The following is a 27,275-nucleotide window of genomic DNA, read 5'->3' on the forward strand; positions in this document are numbered from 1 at the left end:
CACAGAAGAGATGTGGATATTGATTGGTACGTGGCTGTGGGAAATACAAAGACATTGCGGAGGAGATGGGAGAGACCAGCTGAGAGCCACATTCTTCCTTCTAATATCATTACTTGGAGGTGCTGGTGTTGGACTGGTGTGCTCAAAGTTAAAAATCACACAACACCAGATTATAATCCAGCAGGTTTATTTGGAAGCACTAGCTTTTGGAGAGCCGCTCCTTCATTGGTTCATGTCATACTCCAGGTGACTCCATTGCATGATACTCTCTCTGTGTCACACACACACACACACACAAGCTCTCTCTCATATGCACACACATACACCCCCCACACTCACACTGACACATGCACCCTCTCACACCTACCGCATCACACTCTCTCACACACACACACACACACACTCTATCACGTGCACTCGCATCCACATGCACACTCAATTTCTCATTCCAACATACGCACACATATAAGCTTATGAGGTGAATTTGTTTTTGCAGAATTTCATTTTATTTTGCTGCATGAATCCACGTAAAACTCTGTAAAACTATACAGAGGGTTTGTCAGCCTGACATAGCATTAGAACACAGACAGACTTCACATCTATTGTTTAAAAACCTGAGTTGTTTTGAGAATGTAATTACAAGAAGCTCTGGGATTTACATATCAAAGAACAGAAACCAGCATATCCCATTATAAAAGATGAAAGTTTTAATCTGAGATTGTTAACTGTATGGTGGCATGGTGGCTCAGTGGTTAGCACTGCTGCCTCACAGCACCAGGGTCCCAGGTTCAATGCAGCCTCAGGCGACTGTGTGGAGTTTGCGCATTCTCCCCGTGTCTGTTTGTGTTTCCTCCCACAGTCTAAAGGTGTGCAGGTCAGGTGAATTGGTCATGCTAAATTACCCATAGTGTTAGGCGCATTGGTCAGAGGGAAATGGGTCTGGATGGGTTACTCTTTGGAGGGTCTGTGTGGACTTGTTGGGCTGAAGGGCCTGTTTCCACACTGTAGGCACATCTCCATGACCCTGGACTCCTTTGGCTATATATTATGTGAACATGATCTTAACCTCCACAACCACCTGATGAAGGAGCGGTGCTCCAAAAGCTAGTGCTTCCAAATAAACCTATTGGACTATAGCCTGGTGTTGTCTAAGATCATTGACAGCTCCTTACCCTGATCATCAACCGCAATGTCAGCTACCTAGTTAGGGGGAGACAAGAAGAACGTTCACAAAAACTAGTCTTACGGAATAAGGAAAAGGGAAATAGAATGCAAAGGCAATACAGAAAAACAAAATAATGAGAATCTGGGAGTAGAGAAAAACAAGTGAAAGCCTGACACTGTTTATTGTTTTTCCCACTAAATCAATTGTAATCTGTAGCTACAGCTCTGGTCACCAGGTAGCTCCACTGAGTGAGATACTGATATTCCTCTCCCAGATATGCATCTTGTACTGAAAGTGCTTCAGCTAATCAACTGGATATGCCAATACTGAGACACACATGCACACACTTACACGTTGTGTATACATATGTCTGTAAGTGTCTATATATCTGTTTGCCTATATATCCATATGTCTGTATATCTGATTTTGATGTGATTTGACTTCATTTATTATAATCATGTGTACTTAAGTGCAGTGAAAAGCTTTGTTTGTGAGCAGTGTAGGCAGATCATAGGAAACAAGGTCATACAGATCAAAGGAAGAGAGGTGACTTGATAGAGGTGTACAAAGTAATGAGAGGCATAGATAGAGTAGATAGTCAGAGACTTTTCCCCACAGCAGAAATGTCTGCCATGAAAGGTTATAATTTTAAGGTGATTGGAGGAAGGTTATGGGGAGATGTCAGAGGTAGGTTCTTTACACAGAGAGTGGTGGGCGCGTGGAATGCATTGCCAGCAGTGGTAGTAGAGTCAGAGACATGAGGGACATTTAAGCGATTCCTGGACAAACACATGGTCAGCAGTAAATTGAGGGGTGTGTAGGTTAGTTTGATCTTAGTTACAAATCACACAACATGAGGGAATAGTCCAATAGGTTTAATTGGAAGCTCTAGCTTTCGGATTGCTGCTCCTTCTTCAGGTAGTTATGGAGTACACAATTGTAAGACACAGAATTTATAGCAAAAGTTTACTGTGTGATGTAACTGAAATCATACATTGAAAAATATCTTGATTGTTCGTTAAGTCTCTCATCTGTTAGAATGACCATGTTAATTTCACTTCTTTCATATGTAAATCACAAAACGTTTTTAAAAGTTACATTCTCAGGTTAACCTTAACAATTGATGTCAGCCCAGATAATGTGTTTAAGATGTTAGTCCCCTGTGTGTTGCTGTCTGTGCCATAATGTTTAGACTGATTCTAATCTAAAAAATTTTTTTGAGCCTATTGGTGCATGTGTTCAAGCTTTTGCCTGATGGAAGAGGTTGTAGGAGAGCATTACCAGGGTGGGAGGAGTTGCTGACAATGTTGACAGCCTTTCTACGGCAATGAGAAGTGTAAATGGAGTCCTTGGATGAAAGGTTGGCTTTTGTGATTGTCTGGGCTGTGCACACAACTTTCAATAGTTTCTTATGGGCAGAGCATTTGCCAAACCAGGCCAATATGCACCTGAACAGTGTTTTCAATGGTGCATCTGTAAACATTGGTGCGGGTCCTTACGAACATGCCAAATTTCCTAAACTGCCTGAGTAAGAAGAGGCATTGTTGTGTCTTCTTGACCATCACATCTGCGTGGGAAGTCCAGGACAGGTTGTCTGTTATCATCACTTCGAGGGACTTGATGCTCTTAACCCTCTCACCCTCCGCTCCGTCGATATAGATGGGGGTGTGTTCTCCTCCATTCTTTTTGAAGACAATGATTAGTTCTTTTGTTTTGCTAACATTGAGAAAGGGGTTGTTATCTGTGTGTCTATATGTATATTTGTTTCTGTTCATCTTTGGATGTATCTGCGCACTATAAATCTGTGTGTATCTATATCTGAGTGTGTCTGTGTTTTTCTGTCTGCATTTGTATATGTGTGTCTATATATCTATGTGTGTTTGTATATCTGTGGACATTTCTCCATGTGCCTGTAGATATATCTGTGTGTGTGTATACATCTGCATGTTTATTTATGTCTAATATAACTATATATTTGTGTGTGTCAGCATACATCTGTGTGCATCCCTATTCCAAAGCATTTCCATTTTATGGATGGCCTCAAAAGGTGTGTAAGTTTTAAGATAGTTATGGATAAGGATGAGACTGGTCCTAGTGAAGTTGCTAACTTGGCGGGAGCCTAATTAGAATGGAATTAGGTAAGAACTTGAGGAGATAGATTTGTGGTAGCTGTTTCAAGTTAAATCCACATCAGACATGTAGGAGTCTTTTAAAGGCCAGTTGATCAGAGTTCAGGACCAGCATATTCCTGTGTTGAAATAAAACTAAGGATGGCAGGATTCAGGAACCTTGGATGATGAGAGATATTGAAAGTTTAGTCATAAGGAAAAAGGACTCAAATGTAAAGTTTAGGACACTGAAACCAAACAAGGTCCTTAAGAAATAAAAAATGAAGCAAGAAAGAAATTAAACAAGAAATTAAGAGGGCTGGAAGGGGCCATGAAATATCTTTGGCAAGTTGGATTAAGAAGACTCCGACATTTTATATGAATATTAGGGGCAAGAGGGTAACAAGGGAAACAATAGATCGCCCAAAGACAAAGGAGGGAGTTTTTGCATGGACCCAAAGGAAGTGGGTGAGGTCCTTAATGAGTACTTTGTATCGGTATTCACCAAGGAAAAGGACATGGATGATGTTAAGATTAATGAGGGGTGTGTTGATATTCTGGGGAAATCGATATTAAGAAGAATGAGAAAGTATTAAGGTACGTAAGTCCCCAGCATCTGATGGGATCTATTCCAGCATGCTAAAGAAGGCAAGGGAGGAGACTGCTGGGGCCCTAACAGAGACCTTTCCATCCTCTTTAGGCACAGGCAAAGTCCAAGAAGAGTATAGAATAGCCAATATTGCTCCCTTATTTAAGAAAGGCAACAGAAACAATCCAGGAAATCATAACCTGGTGAGCCTTACGTCAGTGGTAGGGAAATTATTCATGAAGATTTTTTGGGACAAAATTTACTTACATTTGGAGAAGAAAGGGCTTATTAGGGATAGTTAGTATGGCAAAGGAGGCATTGTCTCATAAATTTTATTGAAGTTTTTGAGGAATTGATGGAGATGATTGTTGAGGGTAGGATAGATGGACAATGTCCCTCATGATAAGTTGGTCCAGAAGATTCAGTCATATAGAATCCATGGTGAGTTGGCAAGTTGGATACAATATTAGCTTGATTATAGGAGACTGAGGATGGTTGTGGAGGGGTATTTCTCTGACTGGAGATCTGTGACCAGCGGTGGTCCTCAAGGATCAGTGCTGGGACCTTTGTTGTTTGAAATATGCAATAATTATTTGCATTAAATTATAGGTGGGCTAATTACTGAGTTTTCAGATGACATGGAAGTTCATGGAGATACGAATAGTGTGAAATAGGGTGGCACAGTGGCTCAGTAATTAACGCTGCTGCCTCACAGCATCAGGGCCCCAGGTTCAATTCCCGCCTCGGACAACTGTCTCTGTGGAGTTTACACATTCTCCCTCCGGTTTCTTCCGGGTGCTCCGGTTTCCTCCTACAATCTAATGATATGCAGGTGTTAGGTGCATTAGTTAGAGGGAAATGGGTCTGGGTTGGTTACTCTTCGGAGAGTCAGTGTGAACTGGTTGGGCCGAAGGGTCTGTTTCCACACTGTAGGGAATCTAATCTAATCTAATGTTGTCAAAGGATACAGCAGGATACAGACCAGTTGAAAAGTTTGACAGAGCAGTAGCAGATGGAGATTAATCTGGACAAGTGTGAAGAGATGTTTGGAGATGAAGTGCAAGAGGAAAGTAGAGAGTAAATGGCAGGATCCTGAGGAGCATTGATATACAGAGGGATCTTGGAGTGCAAGTCCATAGCTCTCTGAAAGTGGCAACGCAAGTGATTAAGGTGATAAAGAAGGCATATAGCATGTTTGTCCTTATTGGTCAGAGGATTGAGTCTAAATGTTAGCAAGTCATATTGCAGCTGTAAAAAACTTTAGTTAGGCCACATTTGGAATATTGTGCACTGTTCTGGTCGCCACACTATAGGAAGGATGCGGAGGCTTTGGAGAGGTTTATCAGATTTCACCTGGATTAAAGTGTATTTGTTTTGAGGAGAGCTTGGACAAACTTGGATTGTTTTCACTAGAACATAGAACATAGAACATAGACAAATACAGCGCAGTACAGGCCCTTTGGCCCTCGATGTTGCACCGAGCGAAGCCTACCTAACCTACACTAGCCCAATAACCTCCATATGCCTATCCAATGCCCGCTTAAATGACCATAAAGAAGGAGAATCCACCACTGCTACTGGCAGGGCATTCCATGAACTCACAACCCGCTGAGTAAAGACTCTACCCCTAACACCTGTCCTATACCTACCACCCCTTAATTTAAAGCTGTGTCCCCTAGTAACAGCTGACTCCATTAGCGGAAAAAGGTTCTCACTGTCAACCCTATCTAAACCCCTTATCATCTTGTACACCTCTATCAAATCTCCCCTAAACCTTCTTTTCTCCAATGAGAACAGCCCCAAGTGCCTCAGCCTTTCCTCATACGATCTTCCTACCATGCCAGGCAACATCCTGGTAAACCTCCTCTGCACTCGTTCCAATGCCTCCACATCCTTCCTATAGTATGGCGACCAAAACTGCACACAATACTCCAGATGAGGCTGCATCAGAGTCTTATACAACTGCAACATGACCTCAGGACTCCAGAACTCAATTCCTCTACCAATAAAGCCCAGTACACCATATGCCTTCTTCACAGCACTATTTATCTTGGTGTCAACTTTCAGAGATCTGTGTACATGGACACCAAGATCCCTCTGCTCATCCACACTACCAAGTAGCCTACCATTAGCCCAGTAATCCATCTTCTTGTTACTCCTACCAAAGTGAATGACTTCACACTTAGCTACATTGAACTCTATTTGCCACCTTTCTGCCCAGCTCTGCAACTTATCTATATCCCACTGTAACCTGCCACATCCTTCTTCGCTGTCCACAACTCCACCGACTTTCGTGTCATCCGCAAACTTGCTCACCCAGCTTTCAAGCCCCTCCTCTAGGTCATTTATAAAAATGACAAACATCAATGGTCCCAAAACAGATCCTTGTGGAACACCGCTAATAACTGCACTCCAAGATGAACCTATACCATCAACTACTACCCTCTGTCTCCTTCCAGCCAGCCAATTCCTAATCCAAACCTCTAATGCACCCTCAATGCCATACCTCTGTAGTTTTTGCATTAGCCTACCATGGGGTACCTTATCGAACGCCTTGCTAAAATCCATATACACCACATCTACTGCTTTACCCTCGTCCATTTCCTTGGTCACCTTCTCAAAGAACTCAATAAGGTTTGTGAGGCACGATCTGCCCTTCACAAAACCATGCTGACTATCCTTGATCACATTATTCCTATCCAGATGTTCATAAATCCTATCCCTTACAATTCTCTCTAAGACTTTGCCCACAACAGAAGTGAGACTCACTGGCCTATAGTTACTAGGGCTATCCCTACTCCCCTTCTTGAACAAGGGGACCACATTCGCTATCCTCCAGTCTTCTGGCACTATTCCCGTAGACAACGACGACATAAAAATCAAGGCCAATGGCTCCGCTATCTCCTTCCTAGCTTCCCAGAGGATCCTAGGATAAATGCCATCAGGCCCAGGGGACTTATCTATTTTCACCCTTTCCAGTATTCCCCAGACCTCTTCCCTACATACCTCAAGGCCATCCATTCTAATCACTTGTGACTCAATATTCACATCAGCAACAGCGTCCTGTTCCTGAGTGAATACTGACGAAACGTATTGATTTAGTGTCTCTCCAATCTCCTCCGCCTCCATGCACAACTTCCCACTACTATCCTTGACTGGACCGATACCTACCCTCATCATCCTTTTATTCCTGACATACCAATAGAAAGCCTTTGGGTTTTCCCTAATCCTACCAACTAAGGACTTTTCATGTCCCCTTCTTGCTGCTCTCAGCTCTCTCTTTAGATCCTTCCTGGCTACCTTATAACTCTCAATCGCCCCAACTGAACCTTCACGCCTCATCTTTACATAGGCCGCCCTCTTCCCTTTCACAAGGGATTCCAATTCCTTATTAAACCACGGCTCCCTCACAAGACCCTTTACTCCCTGCCTGACTGGTACATACTTATCAAGGACACCCAATAGCTGTTCCTTGAACAATCTCCACATATCATTTGTGACCTTCCCTTGAAGCCTATTTTTCCAATCCACACATCCTAAGTCATGCCTCACCACATCATAATTTCCCTGTCCCCAGCTATAACTCTTGCCCTGCAGTGCACACTTATCCCTCTCCATCACTAGACTAAAAGTCCCCGAAGTGCTCACCTACCTCCAAGTCTAACACCTGGCCTGGTTCATTACCTAGAACCAAATCCAGTATAGCCTCACCTCTTGTTGGCCTGTCTACTAGATCTTCAGAGCTGAGGGACAACCTCATAGAAGTACATAAAATTCTAAGAGGCATGGATAGAGTGAAGACTCAGAATTTTTTCCTAGAGTGGAAATGTCAAATTTCAGGAATATATGTTTAAGGTGAGAGGAGGAAAGTTTGAAGGAGATGTGTGAGGAAAGTATTTTACTCAGAGGCAGATAGGTCCTGGAACACTCTGCTGGGGAGGTGGTAGAAGCAGATATGATAACAATGTTTAAAATACATTAGACAGGCGCATGAACAGGCAGAGAATGGAGGAATATGCACCAAGTGCAGGCACATCGGATTAGCTCAGAATAGTATCAGGCAGGCTGAATGCTGTGCTGTACTGTCTTATGTTCTACATTCTATTCTTGAAGAAGCCAACCATCCCACTGTCTCATGGGATTTCCTGGCTTGTCATCAATGAAAATTGAGGGAGTTCAGTTGGAAGCCATCAAAACACATCAAGACATTTAATCAGGAATATGCAGGAGGGACATTGAGTTACCAGAGGGAGCTCACAAACTTTCAAACAACCCCATCCCCCCAACCCTTCAAGCACCTGCTGCCCCACATATGGAGGAGTCACACTTATCAGCTGTCTCAGAACCCACTGAACCAGTGGGAGCATGTCATCTTCAATTCCGAGGGATTCCTGAAGAAGGAGACTAGGTGCGTGTATACATCAGGGTGTGTTTGTATCTGTATCTGTGCAAATGTTTCACGTTTTGGTACCTGTTCCATTCTATAGCAAGAGCATTGTTTGGAAAATATCAGGGTTGTCCTCAGCCTTGTCTGTTTGGTAGAATAGAGCTGACATCTCAGTAATTCTTTCATTAGTAACTAATGCGTGAACAGAAATGGATGTATACAATTTGACTTTGTGTAGTAGACTGATAAATTAACCAGGCAGCAGAAAACAAACTCCGTTCACTATAAGCTCAGCACAAATATACCAGGTACAATGACTCAGCAAGGAGAAAGGAGAAACAGTTTTTCTGTATTCCACATTACATTTTTTATAAATTTGCAAATCAATCATAGAATTTTAATACAAACCCCAAAAAATGCAGAAATTCCAGTTCATCACCAGGTTCGTTAATGTTGTCTGCAGTAGGAATAATATATCAGGGTGAACATTTGAAGGGAGTGGTCACTATAGATGGGTGCAGTATCAGGTCTGTGGGAATTTTGTCAATGACAGCAGGAGACTGGGTTTTGACAATTGCTGGCAGTTTGATCATCGGGAAACTAATTTTTAGCTTCCATGATCTCTTCGAATTCCTTTAATAGAGTCATCGATCGATATAGCAGGGAAACCAACTCTTCAATCCAACCAGGAAAAAGTGACCCTGATCTTCAGATGCTGAAGATAGAGTCGAAGAGTGTGGTGCTGGAAAAACACAGCAGGTCAGGCAGCATCAAAGGAGCAGGCAAGTCGACGATTCGAGCATAAGTTCTTCATCAGGAAGAGCATCCTGATGAAGTACTAATGCTCAAAACATCGACTCTCCTGCACCTTGGTTGCTGCCCGATCAGCTGTGCTTTTCCAGCATCACACTTTTGGACCTTTCGCTCCAAGCAGTCCATGCCCAACATAATCCCAAACTAATTTAGTCCTACCTGCCTGCTCCTGGCTCATATTCCTCCAAACCAATGTAGTTCATCTAACTATCCAAATATCTTTTAAACATTGTAATTGTATCCACATCTATCACTTTGTCAAGAAGTTCATTTCACATCTGAACCACCCTCCTTGTAAAAAATATGCATCTCGTGTCGTTTTTAAATCTCTCTCCTCTCACTTTAAAAAAGTGTCCCCTAGCCTTGAAGTTCTCCATCCTCAGGAAAAGACAATTAACATTAATTCTATCTATTCCTCTCATTCTATGTTATAAATTTCTATCAGGTTGCCTCTCAACCTCCTACGCTGCAATGAAAAACATTCCCAATCTATCCAACCTTTCTTTATAACTCAAACCTGCCATACCTGATAACATCCTGGCAAATTTCTTTCAAACCCTCTCCAGCTTCATAATATCCTTCCTATAACTGGGCGACCAGAACTGGATTCAAACTCTCTCTGACTGGATTAGGCAGAGGAGTGATCATCTTGAGATCTCAGATCTCCCCTCTGCCATCTGGTTTCCAAATCAATTCATCATGACACCATAGCCCCCCACCGCCCCCCACCCAGTGCTTTTTATAGTTTTTTTTTAGATTAGATTAGATTACTTACAGTGTGGAAACAGGCCCTTTGGCCCAACAAGTCCACACCGACCCGCCAAAGCGCAACCCACCCATACCCCTACATTTACCCCTTACCTAACACTACGGGCAATTTAGCATGGCCAATTCACCTGACCCGCACATCTTTGGACTGTGGGAGGAAACCGGAGCACCCGGAGGAAACCCACGCAGACACGGGGAGAACGTGCAAACTCCACACAGTCAGTTGCCTGAGTCGGGAATTGAACCCGGGTCTCAGGCGCTGTGAGGCAGCAGTGCTAACCACTGTGCCACCGTGCCACCGTTTGTGTTTTGTCTTGTGCAGCCAAAGTTACTTGCCCATTTTTAATCTCTAACCTCTAAAGATTTTAATGAAAGATAAAATTTCTTTAATTATGATAACCTCTAAAGCAGGTTTTATGCTCCAAAGGTAGCAACATTTTCATTGCACCACAAGAGTCCATTGCCCATATATATACCGTTCTTAAAAATGCCAGAAAAATCAAATTCAAACAAGAAGTGTTCATTTTGTTTCCTCTCAATCATCAGCAAAGTGTGGTGGTCATTGTAAATGTACTATCCAATCTGCACTTACACAGAAATAACTTGATCATTAATGTTCAGATGATGTTCCATTGGGGCCACTCCTGGCCTCTCAATAAGGGCAAAATAATTAAATTCCAGCAGAAAGTGACAGCCCATGGTATCCAGGCAGCATTTCACTGAGGGTGGCATCAAGGAGTCCTTGCAAAACTGGAGTTAATGGGAATTGGAAGAAATCTCTACATTAGGTGGAGTTATGCCTGGCACAAAAAAAATGATGATTTTATAGGGCAATCATTACGCATAGATGCATCTGCAGGAGGTCTTCAGGGTAATGGTTTATGCCCAACCATCTTCAGCTACTTCATCAAAAGATGCTCACTGATGATTTTCATTGCTATTCTCAGGTAGTGTACAAATGTACAAAACCAATGTAGTGTACAAAATCCCATGCAAGGACTGCACAAAATACTACATAGGACAAACAGGAAGACAGCTAACGGTCCGCATCCATGAACACCAACTAGCCACGAAATGACACGACCAGCTATCCTTAGTAGCCACATACTCAGATGACAAGCAACACGAATTTGACTGGGACTACACTACTATTATAGGACAAGCCAAACAGAGAACAGCCAGGGAATTCCTAGAGGCATGGCATTCATCCACAGATTCAATCAATAAGCACATCGACCTGGACCCAATATACCAGCCACTGCAGTGGACAGCTGGAACTGACAACCGGAAGCGGCAGGTACAAATCCCTATAAATGCCAGAGGAAACATCACAGAAGCGCTTCACAGGAGGGTCCCAAGCACTGAGGATGTCACCTAGACAGGGGACAAAAGGTCTACAACACAAATTGCCAGCTTGGCGAACAGAACCACAACAACCCTATTCTTAGGTCTTCAGATACTGAAGCAGTCCACGTCCAAATGCAGCAAAATCGAGACAACATGTAGGCTTGGCTTGACAGGTGGCAAATAAAATTTGTGCCACACAGGTGCTGGGCAATGACCATCACCAATAAGAGAGAATTTAACCATTGTCCTTTGACATTTAATGGCACCACCATCACCGCATCCCCCACTATCAACATTCTGGGGGTTGACTTCATCCAGAAACCGAACTGGACTAGCCATGTAAATACTGTGGCTATAAAAGCAAGTCAGATGGGAATTCTATAGTGAGTAATTCACCCCAGCCCCATTCTAAATTCTCCCTGTCGCAAAATCCTGTCCTGCTGGAATTTCCACTTGTTTCCCTCCCTATTCCTTCAATGCAGTCTTTCTTGTTCAATAGGCAGGCAACCTGCTCATGAATCAGACTAACAGTTGATTGTAAAACCTGCAGAGAAGAATTTAAAGGACCATCAGTAATTTATAATACACCCTGTAGACCCAAGTTCATTGTCCACAACACAGCCCTACACCTTGCCCCTCACCACAGCTCATCAATACTGGGACATCTCAGTTGCTCAGCTAGTTTTGAGGATGAAGCTTGTAACAGCTCCATCTAGTGGTCAAGTACAGTCTCACCAGCCTGAAACTTGCTCAGCCTCTGGCATCTTTCAATAGCCTGTCCTGATAACAAATTAGTGTCCTCCTACCTGCTTATTTTATCCCCTTCCCTCTTCTCTTTCATACACTAACCCTTTCTACAATCCTATTTTCTTCCTAATCAATTCCTAAATCTTCTCTTTTCCTGTCCTCACTTTATTTCTGAGTGATTTCAGCTCTTTCAATCTGAACAAAGCTTGTGCCATAGAGTCAATGGTCTCACTTTAATCCACAATTACTTAGTCTATTTTAGGAGTTTGACATCAATGTATGCCTATATGGTGAATATTATTCCCCGTCGTAATCTTGACAACCGACTCAACACAGACATCTACTTCAAACCCACTGACTCCCACAGCTACCTGGACTACACCCCCTCTCATCCCCCTTCCTGTATTTTTACATTCCCAATTCCTTTGCCTCTGCCATATCTGCTCCCAGGAGGAACAATTTCACTTCAGAATATCTGGACCACAATTTTCCCTCCCACATGGTTAACAATGCCCTTCAGCATATCTCTTTCACTTACTGCACCTCTGCCCTTGAACCCCACCCCTCCAGCCACAACAAGGACAGAACCCCCCCCCCCCAATCCACACCTTCCACCAATCTCCGGATATAGCGCATCATCCTCCATCATTTCTGCCACCTATAGTCAGACCCCACCACCAGCTATATCCTTTCACATGAGGTACCAGTTCTTCCCTAATTACTCTATCCAGCCCCTTCATGACATTGAAAACTTCTATCAGTTTCCTGTTAGCCTCCTTCTCACCAAGGACCTCAGTCCTGATCTTTCCAATCTATCCTCGTAAATAAAGTTTCTCATACTTGGAACCAGTTTTGTAAATCTCTTCTGTACTCTCTCCAATATATTCAATTTAGCATGCAGAACCATACACATATTCCATCTGAGGTATAACAAGTATCTTGTACAAGTTCAACAACCTCTTCTTGCCCTTATACTCTCTGTCCCTCTTAATAAAGTGAACTGCTCTCTCTATCTGTCCTGCCACTTTGAATGATCTATGGACATATATCTCCAGGTTCCTTTGTTCCTGTACCCCTTACGGATATTTGTCACAGAATCCTAGCATAAGGAAAGGAAGAGAAAGAGAGAAATGGACAGAGGCAGAGGCTATAAGAGACAGGGTGAACTCAGTGTAAGATAAAAGAGATGGGAGATGAAAAGTAAAAGGCATTAAAAGACACCCAAATCTACATTCCCTTTTAGCACTCGATCATTAGTAAGCTGTTTTCAAGTTTTTTTCTTGCTCTCACAGTCTTTGCTATCCACCTCACCTCAGAGCCACCTATACTTTGCTGAAGTAGCGCTCACCATTGTCGGCAGCCCAGGTTCTCCCAGCTTTTGAAATCAAAGTTATTCTCCTTCCAGCAGACTCTGGATTGTAAGTCATCTTTAAAATGTTTCCTCTGGCTACCCTGTGAAAGTTGAACCTGGAGTAAAGAGAGTGCTTTGGAAGGAGAGTGTCCAGCAGTTTAATGCAGCAGCCTGTTCAATGCACTCGAAAATGAAACAGGACACTGGATTCCTGGAAGACATTTGGATTTGAGAGGCATTCAATGCGGGTGACAATAAGAGTCTTCCATGGACAGTACTGAAGGTATATCTCGAGCAGTTTCAGGTGTTGGTGATACATCAGCCAGGTTTCACAGCTGCAAAGGAGTAACAAGAGCATGACTGCCTTGTAGACTACACCCTTTGTGACTATCCATAGTTGAGGTTCTTTGACCTTTGTGCAGCACTGTTGGCCATTCCTCCCAACAGTTGACACTTTAATGAACTAGGTGGCAACGTTAGACCAGGTTGGCAAGTTCTGGTGGTATGGTGACCTGGGCAAAGAATACAGCCTTCCTCTGCACTATCCACCAGACCCTGCCTGCAAAGTGGGTGCCAATTTTCCTTTGCCTGATTTGTCTGCCGCAAATTGCACAATCCAGGCACAGCAGCATTTGGCCTTTTAAAAATGGCACTGATACCAAGGATCCCAGGAGATCCCAGCAGTGGAAAGCCCATCCAGCTATGGCAGGTGGGAGGATATGACCAGCAAAACAGCACAGGGCAGTGTGAATAGCTAATATGGCAAGCTTGGGAAGATAGACCGAGAAAGCGCAGTAGACTTCATAGAGAGGAACCGACTATGAAACTTGCCAAAATTTACACTTAACTGATCTCTGGCAAAATTCAACCCTCTTTCTCTCTCCCTTTTTTCTCTTCCTCTCCTGTTTCTTTCCTTCTCTTTCTTGAAATATCTAATTTTCTGCTGCTCAAATTTTAATCTCTTTATTGCCACTCTGTGCATTGTCTTCAGTCCATTGCCAACCCCTTTTAAAATGTTGGGTTTTCTGACTTCTCGGAGAAATTTTAATCCCAAGTGCCTGAATGAATCTTTTAATTATTTGAGGAACAGGAACTGTTTTGCAGTTTCTTTTTCAAATTGGTTTCAAGGAAACAATTTGCTCAGTCCAATTCATTCATTTCAACTGTGGGTTTACGACCAAGGCCCCCAATTTGTTCTGATCATATCCTGAGCAGATTTCCCCAAGTGATTATTGTTCTCACCAGAATACTCCAAATTGTCAAGTTCCAAGGTGAGGATGGATGAAATGTTACCTCTTCTTTATTCACCCACGCCCTTGGTTGATCATAAGAAGGTTAATTTAGAAAGGAAATATTTCTCAATGGACACCTTTCTCCCAGACCCAACTGAATTTATGTTTTAAAAGGGACCAGTTTTCATGGTTTAAGAAACAAGTGAGTTTAGTAATTACTGAAAGTGAGAAGAATTGGTAACAGAACACACATGAACACAGAAATTAGAACTTGAAAAAAGTTAAAGAAAGCAAAGGTCAGTGTATATAAGGGACAGCCTGTAAGTTATTTCTGAAGATTAAAGCCATTGTAGTGGTTGGTATTGATAGCATTGACATTGATAGTCAATTTCAAGATTTTGGGTTTGCAGATTGGTTGAAATTATTTTGTCCTTGTCCTTTTTGACAGTGCCTAGTTGGCAGCACTCAGAGAGAGAGAGAGACCCCTTCTTGTCCTGTTTCCTTTTGACTGACTTGCTGGCTACCTGGCTCCCTTACAAGAGAGTTCTAACCTTCAATGCAAGGGTGACAAGATTCTTTAACTGTGATCTTCATGGCACTCTCCCTCTTGAACCCAGACTAGTAGATAACTCAGTTCATGAGCGCACCATAGAACATAAAACAATACAGCGCAGAACAGGCCCTTCGGCCCTCAATGTTGCGCCGACCTGTGAACTAATCTAAGCCCATCCCCCGACACTATCCCATCATCATCCATATTGGGATTGTTTAAATCTCCCTAATGTGGCTGAGTTAACTGCATTGGCCAGTAGGGCTTTCCACGCCCTTACCACTCTCTGAGTAAAGAACCTGCCTCTGATGTCTGTCTTAAATCTATCACCCCTCAATTTGTAGCTATGCCCCTCACACAAGCTGACATCATCATCCTGGGAAAAAGACTTTTACTGTCTACCCTATCTAATCCTCTGATCATCTTGTATGTCTCTATCAAATTCCCTCTTAGCCTTCTTCTTTCCAATGAGAACAGACCCAAGTCTCTCAGACTTTCCTCATAAGACCTTCCCTCCAGACCAGGCAATGTCCTGGTAAATCTCCTCTGCACCAACTTCATTGCTTCCACATCCTTCCCGAACTATGGGGACCAGAACTGTACACAATATTCCAAGTGCGGCCGCACCAGCGTTTTGTATATTTGCAGCATGGCATTATGGCTCCAGAACTCATTCCCTCTACCAATAAAACCTAACACACTGTATGCCTTCTTAACAGCACTATCCACCTGGGTGGAAACTTTCAGGGATCTATGTACATGGACTCCAAGATCCCTTTGCACATTCACACTACCAAGAATCTTTCCATTGATCCAGTATTCTACTTTCCTGTTTTTCTTCCCAAAGTGCATCACCTTACATTTAGCTGCATTGAACTCCATTTACTACCTCTCAGCCCAATTCTGCAGTTTATCCAAGTCCCCCTGCAACCTGGAACATTCTTCCACACTGTCCACTACTCCACCAACTTTAGTGTCATCTGCAAACTTACTAACCCATTCACCTATGCCTGTATCTAAATCATCTTCCAGTAGTAAACAACAACCAGGCTTGAACTGACTTTTAACCCCAGTTCTTATGTGTTCCTGAAAGGGGAAAATTCAAAACATGTATCAGTGGTGAACTCTCCCTCTTTATGGTCATTTAAGCGGGCATTGGATAGGCATATGGAAGTTACTGGGCTAGTGTAGGTTAGGTAGGATTTGGTCGGCGCAACATCGAGGGCCGAAGGGCCTGTACTGCGCTGTATTTTTCTATGTTCTATGTTCTATGTTCTATGTCTCTTACCAAGACTGCTGCTTTTTCTTCCATAGTGTTCATTGTTTGATTACAGATCAGTTTGTAATGCTTTTCTTTTCCATTTGTAGTTTCTTTGGCACTCACAGGAATGACATTCCAAAGTTCATCTTTAAGCTACCAGTGGATTTACACCTGCAGTCATAAAGACTGCATCAGTCCACTTAAAAAAAAATGTTGAACATTAAAATTCAATACATCCTTATGTGATCTGCAATTATGATCTGTGGTAATGACGTTACTGGCTATTTGTACAAGGATACAGATTTAAGGTTTTGCACAAGATTTACAGAGGAATGGAGGAAAGAGTTTTAATAAAGTGAGTGGTAAATAATCGGGAATTCCCTGCCCATGAAGTGGTAGAAGTGGAGAAGACCAGTGATTTCAAAAATAATTTAGGTGGCACTTGAGAGAGATGAAAATTACACGATCATGGAACAGAGCAGTGGAATGGTATTGACTGGATAACTCAAGAACGGAATGACTTCCTTCTGTTCTATGATGACTCTCTGACTATGGCATTGCAGGAGTTAAATGCACCAGAATTTTGAATCAATCACAATACAGGGGTCAAGTACCTTCTTTAAAATAGTGACACTCTTGGGAATAAATAAGAGGGGTAAGGAAGAGCTTGAACAATGTACAAGAACACATCTCTTGCAGTGTCAATGAACTGTTGTGTTCACACCTCACTGCCATGAGCTGTGCCTGACCAACTGAACCTTGACTCAATTGATACTATTCATCTTCTATCTAAAATGTACGTAACAACAATATGAACCTCTTTCTATAACCAATATTGTAACATGGTTTTGATTAATCTCCACTTGTTCTTTCTGCTAGATCTTCATCAACAATGAATGGCATGAATCTGTGAGCAAAAAAAAGTTTACTACCTTCAACCCAGCATCTGGGGAGAGGATCTGTGATGTGGAGGAAGGTGATAAGGTCAGTCATTGCAATGCTACTTTCTTTTAAAACCAAACAAGATTTGACTGACTATTGGTTTTGCTATTAATCTTCAGGCTGTAAGAAAATTAATGTCAAATGCTCTCTCCATTTGTTTTCTCGCTGGTCAACCAACCAATCATTTCTGTTTCTTATGTGGGTAAGTCATGAGTGTCTCAGCTAACGGTCTGTTTCCTTTGACAGCTGCATGGAGAGTTTCCTCATTGTAACTTCACCTCCCGTGGTCCAAAGGGGGCCTGTTTGCCTATATTGAATATTTCTCCCTCTCACACCCATCCTGCTTTCATGCCACATACCTGACCAGTTTCCTTAGCTTTCTGGCTCTGAAACACACAATCATCTTAGCAATAATTCTGAAGATAAGGAGCTACTTTACTATATTTGTCATAATTAACATTAAAATTACTTTAGAGCCACATTATCATGACAGATTTGAGAATTGCAACTCAGCTCATTTCTAAAGTGGCCTCCGAAGAGTTGGGGCAGGTTGATTTCAGAGCTGCCATTTCTTGAAACAGACGGAAGGTAGGATTAAAGATGAATAGATGTTGCAGCTAACAGGTTAAATTATCCACTTCCATTCACTGGACATTGGTCCAGTTCTGTGGATCATTGTCAGGCCCTTGCCTTGATCTCTTATCTTCCCTCACCCTTTACCACCTCATGCTTCCTCAATGCTTCTAGTGCCTCCTCCACACTCATTCATCCAAAACCCACTATGTACAGAATTCATAAGCCATATATCACAACCTGGAAGTATTTTAAATACTCATTGAGTAAATAAAACTAAGTAGTTATCATTTAAACTTCACTTGAAAAAATTGTTCCTCTTAGGAATTGAAAAATAATGTCAATCATACTGGTCTTCAAACTCTTTTCAAAATCATCACAGTGTTTGTAAATCTGCCATTTAAAAGTCTCTTTAAAATAATTGGATCCTAGCAACTGTTCATGAAACTGTTAATCAAATAAAGATCAGTCTCATTCATAGATGGGTAACCAACCTTTGTTTAGTTTTATCCATAAACAGTGCTTGGAGCTCAGTCAAGTGTTCTTAATGAGAATTCATTGCATAAGTTCAAATCCCAGAGCTCAATCCAATGGAGTTTCTTTTGCATCTTTTATTTTCACAAAGGCTCAATAGATGAACATTCAAGTGACGTTTGGCATCTATTCAGCTCTCTCGAATAGTCAAAAGATTTCTGGACTTTGAAATCAGTGTAGAGATGAAATCAGAGAGTTCACATGATACGTTAATCTAATTCCTAATGTTGTTCAGTTTATCTACTGGTTACAAATACTCTCAGCAGTACTTCTTTCTGTTGTAAGTCTCCAACAATATGGAAGTGCCTGAGTCAATGGAACATCCCGGGCACTGGTGTAAATTTTGTTACAAGTATCATAACAAAATGGAATAAACCAATGGAGGAAGGTTCATGGGAACAGAGTGAATAAGAAATCATTGGGCAAAAAGGAGACAAATCCATTCAATTCTGTCGCTTTAATTTCAATGTTCAAAAATACCAAGGGTTTCTTTTCCATTTTCTTGCTCATTGGGTGGTCCTGGGAGGCAGTGAGCCAGGAAACCTATTTACAATTACCCCAAAGTTTCCACTCAGGGTCAATAGTGAGTGCGTTATTTTCTGCAAAGTTTTCTACGCTCCTTTTACACAGAGGTTCAGCCACACCACCCCATTCTCAAGCACCAGAGCAACCTCTCCTTGGGTCAGGCAGGAGAATGTGTTACTGCGGATGTTCAATACTACAAATGGGGCTGGGAACAATCACCATCCACTAACAATTCTCACAGGTTGAAAACTCCTGCGGTTGTTTTTTTGGTCACTGTCTGATTGCAAGAAGCAATCACTTTCCACCAATTTGTGGCAGGAATGTAAGGGAGATATCCAGGAATTCAACTGTGCTACCATGGCGGTCAGGCAGTAACTATGACCAGGGCTTTTGCCCGAAACATCAATTTTCCTGCTCCTCGGATGCTGCCTGACCTGCTGAACTTTTCCAGCACCACTCTAATCTTGACTCTGATCTCCAGAATCTGCATTCCTCGTTTTCGCCTAGTGACTATGACCAGCCAAGGCAGTGGCCACTAAAGATACAGTAGCCCAGGGCTAACTTAATTTGAGAAAATCTGGACTTGAACAGCTGTGAAAAATTACGAACAACGGTAAAATTCCTGCATACGACTACAAAGGACCATAACATTACAGTAGGGCAGCACGGTGGCTCAGTGCTTAGGACTGCTGCCTCACCAGGGACCCTGTATGATCCCCACCTTGGGCGATTGTGCAGAGTTTGCACATTGTCCACGCATTGGTGTGGGTTTCCTCCCACAGTCCAAAAATATGCAGATTAGGTGAATTGGCCATGCTGAATTGCCCGTAGTGTTATATGCATTAGTCAGGGGTAAATATAGGGTAGGGGAATGGGTCTGGGTGGGTTACTCTTTGGAGGTACAGTGTGGACTTATTGGGCCAAAGGGTCTGTTTCAATGCTGTAGGGGAACCTGGAAACACTGGACTTCATGAGGCACTCAGTGAAGCCCAATGACCAGCCATCATCAACTAACGGGCACCCACCGTATCACCAGGCAACTGGGAGCAGCTACGCTCTGAATCAGAAGCAGAATATGACAATGCTCTATTGGATCAGAACTGGACCTTCCTGGCTTCGGTTTCACCCCGATGACGTTGGATGAGGACAATCCTCCCATGGAGGAAAAAAGTAGCTACGTCAGTCCAGTGAATATCCAACAGTTTTCCCACACCACAGGGATGCAGGCACTCCCCCAGTGACAAGACCACAGATGAATAGACATTGGGTCTACAGGTAATTCCATAAACTTTCAAAATGGGTGTTGAAATTGTCAGCATTAACGTGTAGTATTAAATTTACTACACGATGTGTTTCATGTTGGCTTATCTGGCCAATGCCAAAGCAGACCTCCTGTTTCGGCAGGAGTGCTGGATACCACACCTCAGCAGCTATAGGAAATGGTCAAGCTTATGGACCCACAGGCCTTTGGCTTGGTCAGGAGAACTGCTAACCATTTCTCCAGCCTGGGTATTCTGCTGCAAGGAGGCAACGTCACCAACTCCAAAGTTAAACAGGTGGTGGGCGGGTGTGTCCTCAATGCAGATGTTATGTACAGAAATGCTTCCTTGAAACTAATTAACGTGTACTGTCAGGTGGTAATGAGTGAGTGAAGCTATGCTGCAGAATCTCCCACTGCTGTTAGTGACATCCAGTCCAGTCCTTATGGCCAGAGGCTTCAACTTCAACTGATATGGATGGACAATCCAGAGGGACTGACAGCAAACCAGATACCATCTCCAGATTCCTGATGGAAATGGTTAAAGGAACCAAGCTACATAATGTCTTCAGCACTCCTGCAGACAGAGCACAATGTCAATACACCTGGTCACGGCCAGACAGGTCTATTCACTCAAGAATAGATTTCCTATTTGTGTCCCACATATACTTGGTCAGATCCACTGACATCATCTGTTGTTCTTCTTTGACCACTGCCTCCTGCTGTCTGACTGTCACCTACAGGACAGCCAACTGGCCGGCAAGGGAATGTGAAAGCTGAATGTGAAACTGTTGATCCCAGAACACAGTGAGGAGATTAAAAGGGACTATATAGGTTGGAGAACCATGAGGTTCCTCTTTGAGTCTCCAATGGACTGGTGGGAGACAGTCAAAAGGAACATCAGGAGGTTCATTCTCCTCAAAGGTTTTCAGAACGCAAGAGAGAGCTGGGAAAAGCTGTCCAAACTCCAGAACAGCCTGCTGAACCTACTCCTGCAGCAAGCTATGGGCATTGATGTCACAGAGGATCTCCAGGAGGTTGAGGATCCAGCAAGCCTTGCTGTTTGCCTTGGAGCCTCCAAGATAATCTTCTGGTCAAGGATCCGCACCGTGGAGCAGGATGAGACGTGTTCATGTTTCTTCTTCTGGAAGGTGCATAGGGAGAGTTCAGCGCTAAAGGAAGAAGATGGCTCGGTAATGTCATCTCAGTCTGACATCCTGAGGATCAGCAAATCCTATATACCGGACTGTATGACAAAAAGCCCATTGACAATTTGGCCTCCCAGTCATTCCTATCTTGAGAGAACAGCACACAGGAGAGGCTGGAGCAGCATTAACTCTGGATGAGCTGAGCAAGGTCAGGAGCCCTTAAAAAGAATAAAACTCCCAGAAATGATGACTTACCAGTGAGTTGCATTCAGTTCTGTGATCAGCCAGGACTTGTTGGACATTTACGACAGTATACTTCTGTCAGGTAGCATGTGCAAATCTATGAGGAAAGATATCATCACTCTCGCCTATGAGCCGAAAGGGGAAAGAAAGGAAATTAGAACTTGGTGACCAATTTCACTGATGAAACCAACAAGATGACAGGCTGTCCTAGGCCAGGTAATGCATGGGAGTCCCTCATTCAGAAAAAAGGTGACCAATATGGAAAACTGGTATTTTCAGACACAGCCTACATGGATGTACAAAAGGGAAATCATGCTTGACAAACCTACTGAAGTTCTTTGAGGATGTAACTAGTAGAACTGACTGAGGGGGGAGCTAATGGATGTGGTCTATTTGGACTTTCAGAAGACTTTTGATAGTTCACTGTAAGAGATTGGTATGCAAAATGAAAGGTGATAAAACTGGGCTAAGTGTGCTGACATGGAAAAGAGGACTGGTCAGCAGACAGGCAACAAAGAGTAGGAATAAAGGGATCTTTTTCCTCGTACCAGGCAGGGGTACCAGAGCAGCACCTATCCAGGTAAGTGGGCACTATTCCATCATACTTCTGATTTGTGCCTTGTAGATGATTGACTGGCACTGGGGAGTCAGGAGGTGAGTTATTTGCCACTGTGTTCCTAGCTATTTACAGTCACTGTATTTATTTGGCTGGTTCAGTTAGGTTTCCAGGCAATGGTAACCACCAGGATGTTGATGGTGGAGTTTTCACTGATACCAAGACATATTGCTGTTGTTGAACCTGTGCTTACCCTGTCCAAAGAATTGCATCAGAACAACCAAGCAGCACCTGCAACTTGTTGGTTTCATAAGAATGAAGGGCAAACCAGTTTTAGTTAATCCTCAGCCAAAGATCAGTTCCTTTGGTGGATGATGCCATCACGCAATCTGATTTGGTTCTGGAGTTCAGTGCTCACCGATTGCTAACCAATACCTTGCACAGCAATTCCACACCACAAGAAGTCAGAAAGAGGACACAGACTAAAGGAAGGATAAAAGTTTGATGCAAAACATCTACCAAAAAAAAGCAGCGATTCTTGATAGAGATCACCATTGCCTAGCAATTGTGTGGTGTGAATGTTACTTGCCCTAGTCAGCCCAAGCCTGGATATTGTCCAGGTCTTTCTATATGTCTAGTGCTGGACATTGAGCAATCATCGATGAACATCGACCTTATGATGGAGAGAAGGTCATTGATGAAATAGCTGAAGATGTTTGGATCTAGGGCACTAAAATAAATAAACTAGTAACCTGATAGAATGGAGCAGCCTCTAATGGTGTGTATGGACCCCTTCAGCCCAGGGATATAGATATAGAACATATAACATAGAACAACACAGCGCAGAATAGGCCCTTCGGCCCTTGATATTGCGCCGACCTGTGAACTATTCCAAGCTCATTCCCCTACATTATCCCATCATCATCCATGTACTTATCCAAAGGATTTTTTAAATAAGCCTAATGTGGCTGAGTTAACTACATTGGCAGGTAGGGCATTCCATGCCCTTACTACTCTTTGAGTAAATAACCTGCCTCTGCCATCTGTCTTAAATCTATCACCCCTCAATTTGTAGTTATGCCCACTTGTACAAGCTGACTTCATTATCCTAGGAAAAAGACTTTCACTGTCTACCCTATAATCCTCTGATCATCTTGCATGTCTCTATCAAATCCTTTCTTAGCCTTCTTCTTTCCAATGAGAACAGACCCAAGTCCCTCAGCCTTTCCTCATAAAAGCCTTCCTCCATACCAGGCAACATCCTGGTAAATCTCCTCTGCACCTTTTCCAATGCTTCCTGTCATGGGGAGACCAGAATTGTACATAATATTCCAAATGCGGCCGCACTAACGCTTTGTATAATTGCAGATGTAGTTGCGTATGGAGTATCTGAGAATGTTAGTATCAGTGATAGAAGTCAGAGGTCCTGTAAGTAGCTGTAACTAACAGTGTTGGTGAATTTCGCAGAGGATCCAGGCTAATGGAAATTAACCCAGTGGTAATTTAAACTTCTTGAGCAATTCCTGTATACACCTATGTGTCAGGATTTCTTTGGGCAGCCTGACACTTTTCTCCCAACTTTACCCCATCACCAACAATCCAGAAATAAGAAAAGATGTGGCCAACTCTGGTTTTAAATTTGTTGGCAGGAGTGGGGCATCAATGACTTGGCCAGTATTTCATTTTATCCTTCACATGACGTATTAATTAACTTAAAAATATCAGATGCAGTGTATTTTTAATAGTTCACAAAAGATTCAAATTTCTCAATAATTTGAATTAGCTACTAGTTTTAATGTGCCAAGATTGAATGAAAATATAAAAGTCATTCAAAGTTATCCAGAATTTCAGATGAGCCATTCTTGAATGAAGGGGAGCAGTTTCTGGGACAGAAATGTATTTGGATCCATCCACAATCAGGCCTTGTTCCTGCCCTGTTACATCGCCACAAACAGCTGAGAAATGTCATCTCGAGGACATATCAGACATTCAATCATCAACAGTGTCAGAGGGGCAGTAGGAGGTGGAAATATTCTTGAGGACTCTGGCATTGGAGGAGGGATAGAGAATGTAAAGTTGGCAAGTGTAGGGGCTACAGAATATAGATGGGGATTTGGGGTTAAGGGGATGGCACCTTATCCATCTCCATAGGTTTAAAACAATTGTGCTCCAACAGGAGGGAGTGAGGAATGCTGATTTGGGATGGGTCACTACAGCCCAATTTCTATCATGGGTCATCATTTACACTGTTTGCAACCAACTGTCATATGTAACCTTAGAACAGGCAGAATGAGATTCAGGTTCAGCCTAGACCACGTGGTCATAGATTATCTCAATGCATTTATTTACTTCACTGCTCCTAATTCAGTCCATCACTGGCTTTGATTTTAATCTGCATGACTTCAGTCAGAACTGGAAGGGGCACAGTGAAACTCAAAATAATAATTAAAGAAATATAATTGTTAAGAAATATCACTGATTGCAGTCTCTGCTTCAGAAGAACTGGTTGATCTAGTTCCTAAATGTATGGTATGACACACACAGGCAGTTTTTGACACCCAGTTTCAATCAATTCACAAACTGAAACTGACTTCAGCTCTTGAGTGTGGAGTTCTCAGGCAGGGAAGGAATTCCCAGAATTTATGAAAGGCAGTCCCTCTGCTCAGCTGGCCAAAGTTTGTTCCACATTATAAAATATTGAAATGCTTCCAGCAAACTGTGAAGGGAATGTGTTACAAGAGACCAAGGGCTGATTATTCAATGATTCTGCATTAGATTTTGTAAGTCACATTTTTTGCCGTAGTTTAAAATGAGACTGAAATGAGAATGGTTGCAGGTTTTTGAGTGCTTAGGGGCATCTTATTCAAATGCATGCTTCTGTGGGCAAGGCTGATGTACATTCCCTTTCATCATCCTTTGCTGCTAAATGATTTCCAATTCCCACCCACAATCCTGACACTACGTCCTGAATATAAGATATTGCATCACAGGAGGCCTTGCCCTCATTCTTTGCACATACCAGCAGAATAATTAACAAACTATAAAAACAATACACATGAATGATATGTCACTATTCATATTCTCCATTACATTCCTCAGAGGTGAAGAATGATGTCAAAAGTTTATTTTTTCAAATGCTGTTATCAATCCGAAAGGAATTTCGTGAAGATCAATGAATCTACCATATTGAGGACATAATACTGATTGTTGATACCAGTGTTTCTGTTAAAATGAACAGCGCTTAATGGCAAAAGGAAGGCTCAGAAGGTGTGAATGTCATATTGTATGAAAGAATTATGCAAGCGTGGCGACACTTGATAATAAAACAAACTTAAAAGTTTTGTATCTTAATGTACAAAGCATTCAGAATAAGGTAGGCAAACTAATGGTGTAAACTGAGGCAAATTGAGATCACACTGACTTTAAACTAGTTCAAGGGGAGGAGGACTCAGAACAAGTAATAGGTCAGAGAGTATGGGAAGACTGAAGAATCTAATTTCAGGCACAGCAGATAAGGGGACAACTATGAGAATGGGAGTGGTCAATGCAAGATTGCGGATGTTGTACTTAATTGCATGCAGTGTACAAAACAAGGGTGTATGAGGTTGTAGCGCAGATTGAAATTGGCAAGTATGATGTTGTGGGTATCACACAGACATGGCTGCAAGGGGATCAGAGCTGGAAACTGTATATCCAAGAATACATGTCATATCGAAAAGTCAGGCAGATGGGCAGAGGGGGCAAGGTTACCTTGTCAATAAGGAGTAAAATTAAATTGATGGTGATAAGCTATATCGGGTCAGAAAGTGTGTGGATTAAGCTGAGGAACCGGAAAATAAAAAAGACCTAGCAGTGGTCAGGATGTGGGGCAGAAAATAAATCATGAGACAGAAAAAGCATGTAAGAAAGGCACTATTGCAATAATCACAGGGGGCTTCAATATGCAGGAGGACTGGGAAAATCAAGTTGGTAGCAAATCCGAAGAAAAATAATTTGTGGAATGTCTACAAAATGTTTTTTGGAACAGCTGATGGTGGAGTCTAATGGGGAACAGGCAATTCTGGATTTGGTGATGTGTAATAAGACAGACCTGATTAGGGAGCTAAAGCTGAAGGAACCCCTTAGGGGCAGTGACCAAATTATGTTAGAATTCACCCTGCAGTTTGAGACGGAGAAGATTGAATCATATGTAATGGTGTTACAATTGAATAAAGGTAATTACAAAGGGAAGAGTTAGTCAGAGTTGATTGGAAAGGGAGCTTAGCAGGGAAGTTGGTGGAGCAGCAGTTGCAGGGGCTTTTGGTGGTAATTCAAAAGGCACAGCAGAAATTCATCCCAAGGAAGAAGAAACACACTAAGGAGAAAACAAGGCAACCATGATTGACAAAAGAAGTCAAGGACAACACTAAAGCAAAAGAAAAGGCGTGCAATGTGGTGAAGGTTAGTGGGAAGACAGAGGAATAGGAAGCCTTAAAAAAACCAGCAGTTGACAACAAAAAGCAATAATTGGGGAAGGAGATGAAATATGAGGGTAAACTAACTAGTAATATAAAAGAAGATTATACGTTTTTCTTAGATTTGTAAAAGGTAAGAGAGAGGCAAAAGTGGACATTGAACCCCTGGAAAATGAGGCTGAAGAAGAAGTAATGAGGGACAAAGAAATGGTAGAGGAACTAGAATAGGTACTTTGCATCAGTCTTCACAGTGGAAGACACTAGCAACATACCAGAACTTCTAGAGAATCAGGGTAGCAGAAGTGAATGTAGTGACTATCACTAAGGAGAAGATTTTGCGGAAGCTGAAAGGAAAAAAAGTAGATAAATTACCTAGACTGGAAGGACTACACCCGAGGTCTCTGAGGGACATAGCTGGGGAGATTGTGAAGGCATTGATGATGACCTTTCATGAATCACCGGAGTCAGGGAGAGTGGTTAATGTAACACTCCTGTTTAAGAAGGGGAGGGATGCAGAAGATAGGAAATTGTAGACCAGTTAGCCTGACCTTGGTCATTGGTAAGATTTAAGAATCCATTATTAAGGTTGAGATCATAGAGTATTTGGAAGTGCATGGTATAATAGGGCTGAGTCAGCACGGCTTAGTGGAGGAGGTCATGCCTGTCAAATTATTGAAGGAGGTAACAAGCGAGTTGGACAAAGGACATGATCTATTTGGATTTC

At 42.4% G+C, this 27,275-nt stretch overlaps 1 protein-coding gene across 1 annotated transcript in view; it reads left to right on the forward strand.

Annotated features, from left to right (window-relative positions):
- The window catches only part of aldh1a3 (aldehyde dehydrogenase 1 family, member A3), a 141,903-nt gene that overhangs the window by 9,775 nt on the left and 104,853 nt on the right, over nucleotides 1-27,275 (forward strand). The window contains exon 2 of the mRNA XM_060853368.1: nucleotides 17,198-17,302. Coding sequence (XP_060709351.1) covers nucleotides 17,198-17,302 — 105 coding nt within the window. The remainder of the gene's footprint in view (nucleotides 1-17,197; nucleotides 17,303-27,275) is intronic.

The sequence above is a fragment of the Hemiscyllium ocellatum genome, chromosome 39, assembly GCF_020745735.1.
Source record: "Hemiscyllium ocellatum isolate sHemOce1 chromosome 39, sHemOce1.pat.X.cur, whole genome shotgun sequence".
Classification (NCBI taxonomy): domain Eukaryota; kingdom Metazoa; phylum Chordata; class Chondrichthyes; order Orectolobiformes; family Hemiscylliidae; genus Hemiscyllium; species Hemiscyllium ocellatum.